The sequence below is a fragment of the Delphinus delphis genome, chromosome 15 (assembly GCF_949987515.2).
Source record: "Delphinus delphis chromosome 15, mDelDel1.2, whole genome shotgun sequence".
NCBI classification, from domain to species: domain Eukaryota; kingdom Metazoa; phylum Chordata; class Mammalia; order Artiodactyla; family Delphinidae; genus Delphinus; species Delphinus delphis.
The window spans coordinates 71581827-71598458 of NC_082697.1; the positions used below are offsets into that span (position 1 = coordinate 71581827).

The 16632-nt window shown below is 55.8% G+C and overlaps 2 protein-coding genes across 2 annotated transcripts; one reads left to right on the forward strand and one right to left on the reverse strand.

The window, feature by feature from the left end:
* The first annotated feature begins 754 nt into the window (after positions 1-754).
* APOBR (apolipoprotein B receptor) lies at positions 755-5975 on the forward strand. Its single transcript, XM_060033098.1, has 4 exons — positions 755-811; positions 1152-3794; positions 3886-4148; positions 4239-5975. The coding sequence occupies exons 1-4, from the start codon at positions 755-757 to the stop codon at positions 4306-4308; spliced, it is 3033 nt and encodes a 1010-aa protein (XP_059889081.1). The 3' UTR covers positions 4309-5975.
* On the reverse strand, positions 5285-9883 carry IL27 (interleukin 27). Its single transcript, XM_060033099.1, has 5 exons — positions 9853-9883; positions 7641-7813; positions 7458-7556; positions 6418-6576; positions 5285-5536 (listed from the first exon to the last, which is right to left on the reverse strand). The coding sequence occupies exons 1-5, from the start codon at positions 9881-9883 to the stop codon at positions 5285-5287; spliced, it is 714 nt and encodes a 237-aa protein (XP_059889082.1).
* Between the last annotated feature and the right edge of the window lie 6749 nt (positions 9884-16632).

Consider the following 16632-nt stretch of genomic DNA (forward strand, 5'->3'; position numbering starts at 1 on the left):
TCCGCAACGGGAGAGGCCGCAGCACTGAGAGGCTTCCCAGATCACTCAACCAATGAAAAATGGGATCCTACTACCCATGCCGGGCTCTAGAAATTCAGCAACGTGTCATACATGGCCTCCACCTTCAAGGAACTCAAAGGAGGCTGGGAGGTAGACGTGAATAACCACAGTACAAAGTTTAGCTAAGTTTCGTTTCGCAAGAATGACTACAGGTGAGGGAATGGGCATTGGAGCCACCAATCCAGCCCCTTCTTCCTCTTGGGGAAGCATTAATGACCCTGAAATGAGAAGCCAGAGCTCTTACCAGCCCCCTCCTCATTCCTACTCCTTGTCCCCAGGCAAAACAGGAACCACAAACCCCAGCTTCCTCTCACAGAGAGGCTGTGGCTTTGGGGGGAGACGGAAACGGCTGAGGTGTAAATACAAGACCTGAGTCACTTGAGCTGCAGTTGCCACATGCCCCTCCCCCCTCCCCAATTCTGAGGTCTCCTGCTCCCGCTCTTTCCTTTCGGTCCTCCTCCCTTGCCCTTTAGCTCCGAATGTACACCACCTGAGTCCCCTGTGTGATATACACCCACTTCCCAGACTGGGCTGGAAGCAGCTGTGGGCATTGCAGAAGGTGGGCAGGGCTCAGGGTGGGGATGCATCAGGGAGAGACAGGGGAAGAGGAAGTGTCTTGGGTCCTGGGGAAGACTGGCTTGGTGGGTGGGGACAATCATTGTCAGCTTTCTGGACACACAGAGAGACAGACAGGATGGATTTCCTCCGGCTACATCTCCCTGGGCTGCATCAGGCCTTGAGGGGGGCACTGGTGAGAGGGGCAAAGAGAGGCCAGAGATTTTCACCCTGCTCCCTGGGGCCTCACCTTCCCTTCTCCCTTTGAGCTTCTCCTCAGACTCAAGATTCCTTCCCCACAATCAGGCAGCCTGCTAGCCCGATCTTCTCTGGATTTCAATCCCCTCATCTCCACAAACACATCCACACACCTCTAATCTAGGCCGTTTCCTGCTCCTTCTGCAGATTCTGTCCCCCTCCTCCTCCTAGATCCTAGAACCCCTCTTCCTTCTCCCGAGTCCCTCTGGCCCAGGGCCCCGAGGGAGAGGGCTGGGCTTCCTCTTAATACCTTTGTCCCTATCCCTCTTTTCTTCTAGGAGTCTTTCAGCACCTTTGTCTCCTACCTTATGGGAGATGATGTCCCCAGTGCAGAGAGGAGGGAGGCGTGTGCAGCTGAGGAACTGGGGGAGGTGGCTGCAAGAAGCCTCGGGGGGAAGGTAGAGGAGGAAGCCCAGGAGGCCGTGGAGGGCCTTGGAGGCAGCCAAAGCAAGGGGGATGGAGGGCCGAGAGGGCCTGGAGAGGCTGGAAGGTGCCAGGAGGAAAGCTCAGCTACAGAACAGACCTGGGGTGGCAGACAAGGCAGCTCCCATGGGTCTCAAGCAGATAGGCAGGACACTGGGGCCTGGGAGGCAGCCACGGCCACGAGATGCCAGCATTCAAGCATCCCCCTGGAGCCCAGAAGGAAATCTGAGGCAGGGTCTGAGGCTGGTCGAGACAGGAGTAGCCAAGCCCAGGAGAGTCAGCAGCCCGATGAGCAGGAAGTGAAGAGAGAGGAGACACTGAGAACCTGGGAACGGGAGGAGGAGGAGGAAGAGGTCAGGGCAACAGAGCCAGGGGTGGCTGGAGGGGCGGAGTCAGAGGGGACCTGGCACAAGGAGCTTGAGCGGACGGCGAGTGTTGGTGGGCAAAAGGTAGCAGAGGACAGAAAGGAATCAGAGCAGGGGGTTGATGAGACAGCTGCAGAGGAGATCCAGGGGCCTGGGGCCAAAGGGGCTGGGAGGGAAGAAGAGGTGGTAGTGGTAAGGAGTGGCCGAAGCACAAGGGCACAGGGGACACAGGAGCCAGGGGCAGAATCTGAGGACAGGGAAACCTCAGGCAGGGAGCAGGCTGACCTCCCAGGGGTTGGGGAGACTGAACATGGGGCAGTCCCAGGAGAAAGGATCCCAGAGGGTACTGGGAGAGTCTGGGCCCTAGAGGAGACCTCCAAGGGAGGCCAGGAGGAGGAGGAGGTAGATGAGAATAGCGAGGTTGAAGTGAGCCTCTTCCCCAAACAGACCCAGGCCCTGGGAACCGAGAGAGTGGAAGAAGCGGCCGAGGACCAGGCAGCAGGGAGGGAAGCTGAGGAAGGTCAGGAGTCAGAGGCGGAGGGAGGGGAGGGCTTTGAGGGCCAGGCAGATCAGGCTGAGGGAGAGGCTGTGGAGAGGCAAGACTCAGAGATCAGGGCTGCTCAAACCAGTCTCAAGGAGGTGGTGCAGGCAGAGGAGGCCGAGCAAGAGCAGAGGAGTTGCTGGGCTGCAGAGGCTGAGCTGCTCCAGGACAAAGCAGCAAATGAGGCTGAAGGTGATGTTGACTTGGAGGCAACGCCAGAGGCCAGGCCCAAGAAGGAGTTCAGCAGGGAGAGGGGTGAGGAAGAGGCTCAGGCCAGGGGAGAAGCACTGCAGGTGGGGTGGGGGGGCCTCGAGCACAGGGTCACTGAAGGCCAAGAACCTGAGCTGGTGGGAGGCCCCCAGACCCCCATAGAGCAACTTGAGGAAGGGCAGGCATGTAAGGAAGAGCTCTGCAGCATTCCAGCCCGGAGCAGGGAGGAGACAGAGAGGAGCCTGGAGGAATATCCCAGGAACGTGGGGTATGTAGAACCTAACAGCTCTGTGGCGGAAGCCTGGGAAGACAGAAGAAGGGATGTGGAGAGAGGGAACACCCAGGAGGAAAAAGCAGATGCTGAAGAGGGGAAGGAGGAGGCTACAGGAGGCCAGGCACCAGTGGCGGAGGCTGAAGGAGGCCGAGAGTCTGCACGACCAGAGGTCCCAGAGGCAGGTGGGGAATGGATGAAAGCAAAGGAAGCCTGGCGTGGAGCAGAGGAGGGGGAGACCCCTGGAGCAGAGAACCAGGAGCTGGGTGGAAGGCAGGGAGCAGAAGCAGGGACCGTCCAGTCATTGGGAGAGTCAGACGCCACAGAGACCAAGGAGGAGGAGGTGGAGGCCACCGTGCCCTGGGGGGCAGACAGAACATCCAGGAGAGGCTGGAGGCTGGAGGCGGAGGCTCTGAGTCTCCAGGACAGCAACGAACTGGAGACAAATTCTTTGGCTACCGAGACGGTGGAGGATAAGGCAGCTCTGGATGGAAGGGCTCCTGGGACTGGGGACAGGCCCGGCAGAGAGGCTGAGGAAGCATTCGGGAGAGACTGGGATTCAGAAGGGAGAGAGGAAGCCGGCGGAGGTGAGGACCTGGTAGTGGCTGCAGAGGGGGAGAAAACAGGTGGGCAGGAGTTTGGCCTGGAGGGCTCAGCAGGGGAGGAGGCGCCTGGCAGAGGTGGCCAAGCAGAGGCTTCTGAGGCCCCTCAGGAGGGTGAGCCCGGGGGACAGCAGGCTGAGGTGGAGGAATCCGCAGTAGCAGAAGGAAGCTGGGGGATGGATGGCGTTACCTCGGGCTCCCAGGTGGTGAGGGTAGAGGGCCTCCCAGGAGGGCACACACTGTGGGAAGAAGAGGCTGGAGGATGGCAAGGGACAGAGCAGGGGCAAAGCGGTGAGGGGCAGCACGGGGACACGCACCCCGAGGGAGAGGCACAAAGGCCCCTTGCGGTGGAGGATATCGAGGTGACTGGAGACCAAAAGGCAGAGGCTGAGGAGATTGACCCAGAAGGCCTGGAGGGCATCCAGGGCCAAGAGGACCCGTCAACCAACCAGGACCCTGCAGAGGCTAAGCCTGGACCATGCGGAGAGGCTCACAGCAGCTGGAGTGAGGTGAGGGCTCCAGGTAGGGTCCTGGGCTGGACAGAGCAGAATCTCGAAGCTGAAGCCGGCCCCGTGGTACCCCGTGCCCTCTTCCCCGTAGGCCCTGCTCCCCGGGGCTCGCCTGGACGTCTCTGTCCCGAGGAGCCGAGCCCTCCTGTCCCGCAGCTCCTCACAGCGCCGCTCCCGGCCCTCTTTCCGACGGAACCCCGCCCCTGAGCAACCGCAGGAGCCTCCCAGCCCCCCACCGGAGGAAGAGCTGGTAGCCCCCGAACAGAGACTTCTCGAGCCAGAGCACACCCCGGAGCCAAGCTCCTCCAGCCCTGAAGGGACTCCATTGCCAGCCAGAAGGCCCCTGGGACAGAGGTAAGCCCAGGGGGAGGTGACCGGCCTGGGATGGGGAGGAGGCTGACGGCATCTGGACACCAGCTCCCACGGCCTGTCTTCCGTCTGCAGGTTTGGCCTGGCACACCCTGGCATGATGCAGGAGCTGCGAGCCAGGCTGGGCCAGCCAAAGCCCCAGTGACTGGGACGTGAGGCTCAGAAGGCTGGGTTGAACCCTGCTCAGCCTGACTCCCTCTGCCGCTTTGGACGCATCCTTTCCACCCTCTGGGCCTTAGTTTCTTGGTGTGTCATTCACGGAGCAGACAGAGCCAGATGTCTGCGAGAACCATGAACTTAAGGAGTCTGACTGTCCAATGTGGCTGGTGGACCACTGCCCCGCTGGGGTCATCTCTCTCTGATGGCCTGCCTTGCCTACCTCCCCAACCTGTCTCAGCTGCTTGGAGGACTGAGCGAGGACAGAGACAGTTCTCCCCACAGCCTTCCCCCTCTACTGCGCCCACTCCTTGACCCGCCCCCCCGGATTCTCAACCCCCCATCAGGCCCTGGAGAGCTGTGTAGGACTAATGCAAACCTCTGAGGTTGAAGCCGGCCTGGAGGAAGAGGTCAGGAGGGCCGGTGGTGCTCCATTTGCAACCAAAGAGAAGCAGACCAGCTGCCTTGAGCTTCCAAAGTGGGAGCTCGGTCTCAGAACCCTGCTGGTTACTACGGCAGCCACCAGCTGAACAAGCCAGAGTGGGGGAAGGTGGGCCAGGAACCCCAAAAATGTAAGATCAGAGAGGAGTCCAGGGTAAACAGAAGCCTCAGACTCTGTTCCAGGGCCCCTTTGCGTGTCGGGACCCCTTCTCTGAAAAGAAGCCGAGGCAGAGAGAGGGTGAGAGTGCTTTATTAGGCACCCAGCGTGGCAGCCTAGTCTGAGGATGACCAGCAGGTCCGCGAAACAATAAATAAACCATTTTTCTAAACAATAAATAAATATCTAAGAAATAAATATCTGGCAAGGACTGGAGGGGCCTTAAGTTATTGGATAGGGTCTGGGGCAGGAGAACAGTGGAGTCGTGCCTTGTCTAAGGCAGATGAGCCGGAGCCTGTCTGCCGGCCCAGACTCCAGTCCTCAAGTCCTGATGGGTGGAGGGAAGGGGCTAAGAAGTCACCCTCCATCAGGGCTGGGAGCTGGGTGTGGGGAACTCCAAGGCCTGGGCTGGGTTCCCGGCCTGGGAGAGCAGCAGCAGGTCCCTCACCGCCCGAGACAAGACAATTTCCAAGGAGTGTAGCGACTGGTAGGTGTAGAGGAGCCGGGGCCAGGACACCTGGGCTGACATCTGCAAGGGGCCGCTCAGAGCCCCTGGGAGCAGCCCCTCCCCCTCCTCATTCTCCTCCTCCTCAGGGAGGTTGAATCCTGCAGCCAGCACCTGTGGGGAGAGACCCATGGGTCAGAGAATGGCCCGCCTGAGACCCTGAATGAATCCTTGTTCCTTTATGTGCCCAGTGGTGCAGAATGACATCAGAGACCACAAGGGCATGGTTTCCCTGGACAACCCCTACTTCGCATCCTCCATTATGTCATCGTTTCATGTGAACTGCCTGATTTTGTTTTTGGTTCAAATAAATGGAAGTCACAGAGCAAGATGGTGCTCATGGAGCTGGCTCTCACTCATCCAGGATTGCCCGGGGGGCTGGGGACTCTGGAAGGTCCTCTCTTTCTCTCTCTCTCTTTTTTTTTTTTTTTTTTTTGCTGTGCCATGGGGCTTTCGGGATGTTCCCCTACCAGGGATAGAACCTGGTCCCTGGCAATGAAAGCCTAGAGTCCTAACCACTAGACCACCAGGGAACTGGAAGTTCCTCTCTTAAGCGTCGTCTTAAGATCAGAAATGGGCAGAAAGGTGATATGGTTAGTTTTTATGCTGTTTTCATTTTCGATTCTTTTATTAAGGGTAAAATTCCTGTTTCCCTTTGAAATGTTCAGGAGAATCTGGTGATGTCAGAGGATGAGGGAGAAGGGAACGTGCTTTGTTTGCTGTAGGGCCTGCTGATGCCAGATGCTGTCCTGGCTTCTCTCATTTAAAACCAAGACCCCAAGAGAAGGCAGAGGTTCAGGGGGCAGAGGTAGGACCTGGTACACCTACACACACACACACACACACACACACACACACACACACTCAGAGGACCTGGAGCATCTCCTTCCAGACTTATCCTACCTCTGGGCAGGGGGTGTTTTCAAAGGGAGCCAATGAGCCTCAATTTTGAGTGTTCATCTCTGGGGGTCGAGGAGGGTGGGTGGGCACTCTACCTGGAAGCGGAGATGCTGCTGCAGATCTCGGAGATCCAGCCTCATGGCCCACAGCTGCAACCTCTCTGAACTGGTCCAGAACCCCTGGCTCCCCAGCCCTCCCAACAGGGTATGGAAGGGGTGAAGTGTCATGGAGAGGAAGTGGAGTCTTTCTGGGGCCTGTGGAAGGGGAGGGAAGGCATCAGGAAAGGCCTGCAGGCCAAGGATGACCCACTTCAAACCCAACCTCATCTGTATTTGGGTCCCATTCCCAGCATGAACTCCAATCCCCATTCCGTCCCCATATCTATTCTCATCCTTAACCACATCTCCATCTCTACTCCCTTCCTATGTTCATCACCATTCCCATCTCCACTGTGTCTGATCTCTATCCTATCTCCTTTTCCAACCTCATTTTCAGTCACACCCGAGCTCATCTCCAACCCCCAACCCCATCTCCATCCTTCTGTCACTCTCTACCCACAACCCCATTCCATTCCCTTCTCTACCGCCCCGCCCCATCTCCATCTCCTCACTTGTTTTCATTCTGTCTTCAACTTCTTTCCCATCCTTGTTCCCATGCTTATCCCAATTCCATCCCTCTTTCTTGTGTCCAGCCTCAATGTCACCATCTCTCCATCCCATCTCCAACTCTACCCAACCCCATTCCATTCCCATCCTCACCAGCGATCCCCATTCTTTCTCTATCCCCCACTTCATTTTCACTCTCATCCCCAACCTTCTTCCCATCCCTAACCTCTTACCATTCTCACTCGTAACACCAGCTCCACGCCTCCTCCATACTAACCTCTAACCCCAACCCCATTCTGTTTCCATCCCCACATCTTTCCTTGCTCAGCTTCATTCTTACCTTCTTCCTAACGCCATTTCTTTATTCCAGCCTCATCTTTATATTCAGTGACCTACCCAGCCTCATCCAGATTCTCTCCCTCAATTTATCCCCAAATCCATCTTCAATTCAATCCCCAACTTTATCTCCATCCCCCCAGCCCAGCCTTATTGCCAGTTTGCCTGTCCCACCCCGCCAGTCCGCCACTCACAGAGAGGCCACGCCAGGCCTGGAAGGTCAGGGAAACGTTGGGGAGCTGCTCTCCCAGGGGCAGAAGGTCCAGGTTCACTCCTGGCAGGTGAGATTCAGCCTATGGGGCAAGGTCTTTTAGTGGGGGCCCGAGGGGATTGGAGATCTTCCCATCCCCAGAGCCAGCTGCATTAGGGAGACTCACAAAGTCACGGGCCTGGACCCGAACCTCGGAGAGCAGCTTCCTGGAGAGATGCAGGCTGACCTTGAACTCCCTCTGCAACTCCTGCAGGCTCCGGAGGGGCCTCCCTGGGGGCCTCGGGAATCCCCAGACACCAGCTCGAGCCAGGAGCAAGGAGAGTAGCAAAAGGCTGACCCCTGGAGCAATGAGGAGGGGGCGGGCAAGATGAGGGGAAGAGCTGGAAAAGAACTCAGGAAAGGGAAGGGACTACAGGCACGCTCTGTGTGTCATCTCACTGACCCCTCAAAACCACTAACAAGCTGTTGAGACACCATATGGCATCTCTGTACAGTGAAAGGAAAGTGCCCCTTCCCCCAGGCAGACACAGTCTTGCACAGAGTGCCCGCCTTTGCAAGCGGATCTCAGGCTGCATCTTGAACCCCACTATCTCCCTCGGCCAAGTGTCTTTCTCAGTGAACAAACTGCACGAGGGTATGTGGCAGCCTGGGTGCTATTATTCTCCCTATTTTGCAGATGGGGAAAGTGAGGCTCAGTAAGGTTGACTTGCCCAAGGGTACATAGCCAGAGGGTGAGGGGACCAGGACTGGATTCCAGATCTGCCCAAATGCAGAGCCTGCATGCTTCCCCCAGGGAACTCAGAGGAGACCGCCACCTCCCCTGGCGTGGGCACGGTCTGTTCTGCCAAGGATTCCCCGGGCTCAGCCAGGCGGCTCTGATGACCTGAACCAGGGCCCCAGGGGTGGGCTGATGATGCTGAGGCTCTGTCCCGGGGAGTCAGAAGGACAGATTGGTCCAGCCTCCCCCAAGGCAGGTAGATCACTCTGCAGGCTGGGAGGAACACGGGGTGCCAGGAGAGGGAGGAGGGTCTGGAATGGAAGGCTGAACCTGTTTCTCATTTGGGTTTTTCCCTTGAACAAGTCACGTCTTATCTCTGTGCCTCAGGCTCCCATCTGTAAAATGGGGGAGTCAGACTGGCTGATTTCTGAAAGTGCTTCCTGCCCTGCATTTCCTGGAAAGAAGGAAGAGGGGCAGTGGGGCTGGAGCTCTGGGAAGAGGGCCGTGTCTTCTTCAGGGAGAGGAAATCTAGCAATCACTAGGGAGTTACACAATTCTTCTCGAAACCCAAACCAAAACTGGTCACTAAGTTGAAGTCTGTTCCTGCCCCCACTTCTCTCCATGCCTCTTTCCTATCCATCCTTGATCTCTAAGCCCTGGGCTCTGCTCCTCGAAATGTACTCTCAGTAAAGACTAAGGGGAGATTCTGGGCGCTTCCACTATGCCCATGGACTTAACACAGGTGGTGGGTCATGCCTGCAATCTAGCATTCAGGCTCCCTGGCTTGGGGTCCGCTCTGGCACCCTGGAGACTTAAGGCAGACTGGGGTTCTTCCTAGCTCTATGGGTGGGCACCCCGAGGCCCTGGTGGATATTGCCCACCCAGAACTGAGCTGTGCCGTCTCTTACTGACCCCCTGCTTTCTGCCTGAGCTCTGGAGCCCCCAGACCCTTCCCTTGGTTTCTCCTTCCCCTCTGCAGCCAATCCTGGGGCTTTCGCCCGGCCTTTGAAGGTTCTGTCCCCGTCTTTCAGCCCTTGGTCCCTACCCCAACCCTACCATCGGCTCCTCTGTCTAGAGCTCTCTTTCCAGCCTCTGAGCTCTTCAGCCACCATCTGTAGCTTGGACCTCCTCCCAAGCTTCAAACTGCAGACCCTTGACCCAGTTAGGCTGCCGACTCCTTGGCCCCAGCCCCCTGCTCCGACTGTTTTTCCTCTAGCCAGACCCAGTTCTCAGCCAAGCTGATTGGCCCCTGCTCATCCACCCCAAATAAACGCTTCATCTATGCTCCTGGTCCTGGTCAGAGCGCCTGCCGGACTCTCCCCATTCATGCCAGTCAACTCTTCCCATCCTCAGCCCAGCCCTCACCAAACTTCCACCCTTCTGCAGAACGCTGTCCCCCCGTTCATGCCAGCCAACCTGCCCTGCCCCATCCTCTGCCCAGCCCTGGCTTGATCACTACCCCTCTGCCCCATCCCCTCTCCCCAGTTTATGCCTGTCTCACTCCCATCCTCCAGTCAGCTGTATCCTGTATCCTTAGTCTTGCCCACATAGTAGCACCTCAGCCCTTGGCGCCCATCCACAGCAGGCAAGTTCACCCATCCTCTGCCCAGTCTCAGCCAGGCCCCCCACCCCTCTGCCCCAGCCCTGGCCTCAAACTCACGCCAGCCAATGTCGCCTGCCGTCTGGCCCATGGTGGGGCCAGCCTCTTTGGACAGCCATCTCCCGGGCAGGGGGAGTCTTATACTGGGGGCTGCGCCCGGTTTCACTTTCCGTCCTGCTTGTACTTTCGGCTTTGTGTTCACTCAGTCTTCCCTCTCACCACCCCTTGCTAAAATGGGGAAATGTAATTTCCCTTCCCAGAGGGGGTGGGAGGTGCAGTGAGGGTGGTGGGAAGCTGGGGTTTCGGTCAATCGCAGCTCCTGACTCCCTGCTGCTCTACCAGGTCCAGCCCTGCCCTCACTTCCCCACTCTTGGGTGAGCCACCCTGCTCTGCTTGCTGCTAGATCCCAGAGACTCTAACCCCCTCCTGTTTCTCTTCTTTGTCATCATCATCCTAGTGCCATCACCAGCTCACTGTCCTTCAAAAGACGGATGGCCAGGTAAGGGGATTGCCCATTAGAGGGGACTTGGGGTTTTGAGTCATCCTTACTCTCTTCTGGTTTACCAGATGGCTGAGGGAGGGAGTGCCAGGGAAGTCAGGGCTCAGTGGGTAGCTGGGATGGGGTTTTGTGTGAGGCCGTGGGGTCTCAGTCTCGGCAGAGTCAGAGTTCAGTCTATAGTCAGGGTCAGGGCTGGATGAGAACACGTTCATTCAGGGCCAAGCTCAGACTTCAGCCAGAGGCAGATCTAGGATTAGCGTTCAGTCTATAACTATGATCAGGACTTGGTCTAGGGCTGGACTCAGAGCTTTGTCTGGGACCAACATCCTGCATCTGCCTGTGTTTGGGGTCAGACCTATCAATGACCTGGGGGCTCTGCAAGGGGCCAGTTAGGATTGGGCTTAGAGCTCAAGCCAAATGGGGCCCAGACCTCAGTCTGCGGCCAAGGTTCCGACTGAGCCTGTGACTCAGGTCAGGACTCAGGCTTGGGCTGCGATGAGAGCTCAGTTGATGACCAGGGTCAGGGCTCAGTCTGTGGCCAGGTTGGGGTTCTGTGAGGTCAGGATCAGGGCTCAGCCAGGTCCCAGAATAGTTCTGGTGTTTCTGCTCTGTAGACGGCTGTCAGGGGCCGTCAGGGCCGGTTACAGATCTTCCTTCCAGCACAGCCCCGCCCTCAGCCCCACCCTAGATTTCCCATCTTCAGGGAGAAGATGGGGGTTTCTTGGTCTTCCCCCAAGCCCACTGCTGCCACTTTCCTTTTAGGACCCATGGGGTTTCCCTGCTGGGTCCCTGCCGTGAGACAGAAACCAAGGGGGCTTCCCCTTCCTATACCCTACCTCCTCAGCCGTGCCTGGGCAGGGCCGCCTGGGACCAACTGCCAGGGAAGTACCAGCACCAGCGGGGGAGCAATCCCAGAGGGCTGCAGGAGGAGAGGGAAAAGGAAGAGCGGCTGGCACCTGCCTAGCCCAGACCAGTTTCCGTTACAGTGCCCCCCAGTGGTGGCATCCCATTCCCCCACATACCATGCAGCTGGTGCTCCTCAATGGGGGGGTCCCATCCATCCTCAGACTGATGGTGAGCACAGGCAGAGGCCCTGGCTGGTCTTCCTCACATCCCCAAGTCCTGCCATTGTCCAGGAGGCATGGCCACCCACTCACCCCTCCGACCACAGCCGCTCCTGACTCTTTGCCATCATCCAGAACTGCTTTACCTTTCAAACTTTGAACCCCATCTCCCACTCTCTGACTACAACCTCCTGGCCTTCCCAACCTTCTCAGAGACCTCCCAGCCTTTGCTGCTTCTCAGCCCTTCTCAGTCTGGCTGCAGCTGACTCCTCCAGCCTCGTGCCTCAGCCCTCTCCCTGCGCCACCAACTGCTTCTTTGCCTTTGCACAAGCTGGTCTCCCTGCCTAGAATGCCCTCACTGCTTTCTCCAGAGTTCTCTTTCCCCAGCCTTCTCTGTGTCCAGACCCCTTGGCATGGGCTTTCTCCCCTGAGTGGCTCATCCCTTCCTGCCATAAATCTTGTCTCCAATGGACATCTCACATTTCTTTATCTTGCCTACTCTATCCTCACTCATACCTCTCCAGCCATATTGGCCTTCTCCTTGCTCCTAGAACATTCCATTCATGCTCCTGCCTCAGGGCCTTTGCTCTTGCTGTTTCTTCTGCCTAGGACACTCTTCTTCATATCTGCAAAGCTCACTCTCTCCTTATTACTCTGCTCAAATATCTCCTTTATAAATGGGGTCTTCACTGACTACCCTGAAAAAGGGCAGCCCTGCCCCTGGAACTCTCTATCCCCTTCCCTGCATTATTTTTTTCTACATAGCATTTTAGATATCAAACATTTTTAGATATTGAACATTTTCTTTCTCTCTCTCTTTTTTTTTTTTTTTGGTCTGTCTCCATGCACTAGAATATGCGTTCCACAAAGATGGGAATTTTTGCCTGTTCTGTGAGCTGATGTATCCCCAGTAGCTAACAACAGCAGGTTCTCAATAAATCATTGAACAAATCTATCTTCTGCCACAAGTGTCTCATCCAGGTTCTGCTCATGGCTGGTGAGCTGTAAATTGCCTGCATGGAGCAGCGGGTCTGGGAGCAGCCAGAGTCCTGAAGTCTCACAGTCAGCTTTCTCCCAGTCTGTCCAAGGCTTCAGTCAGGGGCTGAGGGGGGTAAGGAGGCACCTGGGCTGCTTTGCATGGCTGTGGGTTGACGATCTTAGATCCTTGGCAAAAAGCCAGAGGGTCAGTGAGGGCAGTGCCAGCCTCTGTCCATATCCTTAGAGGATGGGCCTGGCCCATCTCTGCCCCCCCGGGCCTGTTTCCACAAGTGGATCTTGGCTAGTAGGCTGAGGCTTGGGTTGGGGCCAGCAGGAAATGGAAGGGATGTGGTGAGGGGTGAGAACAGCCTGAAAGGGCTGTAGACTCCAGTGTGCAGCTAACCCTTCTGGTGACCTCACGTGAGTCACTAGCCTACTCTGGACCTCAGTTTCCTCATCGGAAAATGATCACAATTTTCAAATGCTGCCACTATTATTACATAGAGAAATTAAAACCCAGATGATTAAAAAGAGACAGAGAGAGGAACCATCCACCAATTTTTCTGATTATTTTCCAAGCCCTGTTACAGCTCTGGCCGTGTGGGGCACTCCATGGGGTTGCATGGGAATCCTGAGTTCAGGAAGCAGAAGTTAGGAGCCTCAGATGTGACATCAGGATGGAATCAGGGAGGGGAAGTCTTGTTCAAGGTCACACAGCAGATCAGTGACAGAATGAAGACTGGAACTCCAGTCCCTCATTTTCAGCTTGGGCTGGCGAGGGGAATCCCTGGGCCCCATGATCTCAGCTTCCAGATCTAACCCCTCGGTGAAACTAAGATGGGCTTCAGTGAAGGTGGGAAGGCTGGGGGGAGGTGAGGCCAGGCTGGAGCTGGGGCCACACCTCTGAGTCTCCCAAACACGAGTGATGAGGTCCCTGAGGCTAGGCACAGCTCCCACCCGCTCCCAGGAGAGCAGAGGTGAATAAAGCCCCGTGTCCCAGCCCTAATCACTGGACCCATTGTACGCATGCGCCCTGCTGCACACCACACCTAGGGTTTATTCTGCAGCGCGCACGCAAGGCCGCAGCAAGGCAGCTTGGGTGCCCCACCCCCTTCCACCCAGCTTGGGGGCCGCCTCTAAATACAGCGTCTCTTATGGGACTACTGACCCTGGGGTTGCAGGGGCAGGGCGGGAGGAGCCTGGAAGGGGAAAAGGGTTTCTCACACTCGGTCCCACCTCTTTTTTCCTACGCCCCCCCCCACCCCCCGCACTCTCAAACCCAGGCAGGCACGTGCGGTGCGCGGAGGGCTGAGAGAAAGGGAGTGCAGGGGGCACCTTGCCAGGGACTAGATGTTCATCGCTGGGTGTTCTATGTAAATGACACAGGAATGCAGGGGCAGGAAGACTGAGCTTTGCAGGGTGTGAGGAGAAGGTGGGAAGCCAGGTCTGTTGAGTGCCAGGAAGAGAGTTCCTGAGGCAGGGCTGCAGAGAAAAAAAACACCAGCCTGGGGGTGAAAAGTCCCGGTGCAAGTCCCGGCTCTGCTCTGCCTGAGCACACTGGGCTTCAGTTTCCCCATCTGGAAAATGAGGCCCGCGATCCCAGCCCTGCCCACCTCTCAGCCCAGATGTGAAGGCAAAATTGGGAAGGTACAGGGCTTCAAGGGTCAGGGCCCCACTGGGGAGTCAGACAGACCTTTCACAGCTCCAGCACTTCCCAGGGTGACCTTGGTCAAGGCAGGAAACCTCCCTGTGCTTGGCTCCTCTACCCGGCGGGGGACACTACTCTTACCAGCCAGATAGCACAGCTGTGATGATTATGCATATAAATGACTGGCACTGCCACTGAGTAGCTGTGTGATCTTACACAAGTTAATTAACCTCTCTGTGCCTAGGTTCATCATCTATAACATGAGAAAAATAATCCAAACTCATAAGACTGTTCAGAGGATTCAATGAGCTATTGTTTATAAAGTGCTTGGAACAGGGGCTGGCACGTGGTAAGACCGTAGGTTTTAGCTATTGGTATTAGTATAAGGCCTGACCCACAAGGAAGCTCTCAAGAAATGCTAGTTGTCATTAATAAATACTTGGGATGGTTGTCATCAATGGGCAAAGAAAAGCCAAAGGAGTGTTGGAGGAAGAGGGTAAAGAAGAGGCTACAGTTAGAGCTTAGGAAGTTCGGATAGGTACAGGGTGCAGGTGGGGGACCCCAGGCAGAAGGCACCTGGTAACCCAGAGACATGCATCAGAGCAGAGTTCCGGCCAGAAGCAGACACCTCAGGGAAAAAGCCAATTAGGCCCTGGGCCACAGTGTGGACAGCCTCAGCTCTCAGGACCATTGGTTGGGACTCATTTCCTAAGTTGGGTGGGGCTTCATCAAGCCTCCCTATGGAGAGGACTTGGAATGGAGACAGGCTCCGGGCTGAGCCCCAGGCCAGGCCCTGACAGGTGTCTGAGAGAGGCAGGCAGGCCCCGGGCAGACACCAGGTCCTCCAGCAGCCCTAAGCTCTGAGGCTGACACTGGGCCCCACCCAATCCGGGGGCCCTCACCTGGCAGCCTCCTTGGGGTCTCAGCCACCCTGACTGCTGTGTCCCTTGCTTATCCTGAACCCTGCGTTTGAGCCCCCCAGTTCACTCCCCAGGAATGGAACACACTCACAGCTTATATTTTTATGTACCATCTGATCTGAGCAAAAGAATGTATACAACATATATGTTTCTGCTCACCCACTTTTCTTCCTTCTACCTCAGTTTTGGTCCTGGGTCCCAACAGGCTAACTGCACAACTGATTCACTGATTCCCATGGCTCCTCATTTCACCCTGAGTGAAAGCAAAAGTGGCTTACAGTGTCACCGTGATCCCTCCCATTGACCTCTTCTGTTCTCCTGGCTGCCCCACAAACACACCAGGCACATGTCTACCTCAGGGCCTTTGTACCTGCTGTTCCCTCTGCCTAGAATACTTTTCCCTCAGCTCTCCAAATAACTGGCTCCTCGTCCCTCCTTCAGGTCTCAACATCTCATAAATGCCGCCTTCATTCTATGTCTCTGAGAACTGTCCAATCTCATTCCCACCTACACTAAGACCCTGTTACAACCCGAAGATATAGATGTTAGTCTCTTAGCCTTTCAATTTTTCTACATATTCCAGGCCCTTCCCGAACTCCTAGAGTCTTCTCCAGACATTGAGCATCCACCCAGCTTATCAGCCGTCTGGGTCCTGTTGGCAGTGTTGGTCTGAACAACGTCCACTCCTTCCATACTTCTGCTCTGAGGTTGGAGAAGGGAAGACAGAATTAGGGTTGAATGTTAAGGTGTGGGAACCCTGGTCCTTGCCCACAGAGGCAGCTGCCTAGCCCAGCAGACTGACCTGATGTGAAACCAGAGAGGACACGATAAACAGAGCACTTTGTAACTTACTGGGAGACACTGGCAACCACTCTTTGGCCTTCATTTCTTCACCTGGAGAGTGGGCATAGCAATACCTTTCTCCCAGAGAAAGAGGACACATGAACATGTGCTCTGGTGCTCATGAAACTGGAAAGTGCTATTAATATTGAGAGCTCATTGGGAATTCCCTGGCGGTCCAGTGGTTAGGACTCCACGCTTCCACAGCCGGGACATGGGTTCAATCCCTGGTCTGGGAACTAAAGTCACACAGGCTGCACGGCCATATATATATATATATATATATATATATATTAAGAGCTCATAAAGCAAAGATTGTCAACTGGCGAGTGGGTACGAGGATAAGGAGAGAAAAGCCTCGCTCGGGATGCAGTTGACGTCTGTCATTTCCACCTGCCCACCATTCTTTTATTTAAAAAAAAATTTTAATTATTTTTTATTCTTTCTTTTTAAATTAAAAAATATAATAAAGTATCTGGATTTTCCTTTGGGGAATTATCCATCCTCTCTCCCTGAGGCTGACAGCCCTAACCCTCGTGGTGGGCACATGACGCAGGCCCAGCCAGTCAGGGTGCCCCACGCCTCTCACTACAATGAAGGATTCGAGGATGGGTACACAACACACTGAGAGGCACTCGCTGGACTTACTGTCAGGAAAGAGGCTTTCTCTTGGCGGAGATGACTAAACTGGAAGGTTGTGAAGCTGAGTCTGCCATGAGGGAAGATGCTGCCTCAGACTGGAGTCAATGCGTGGGAAAGTAGAGCTGAGAGCTGCAGAAGGAGCTGACAGTCTTGATGATGACTTACTTTGAGCTCCTGGATCCAGACACTCCTGAAGCAATTAATTCTGAAATGTTCAGTTTCACGAGCCAATCCTCTTTTTTGCTTCAG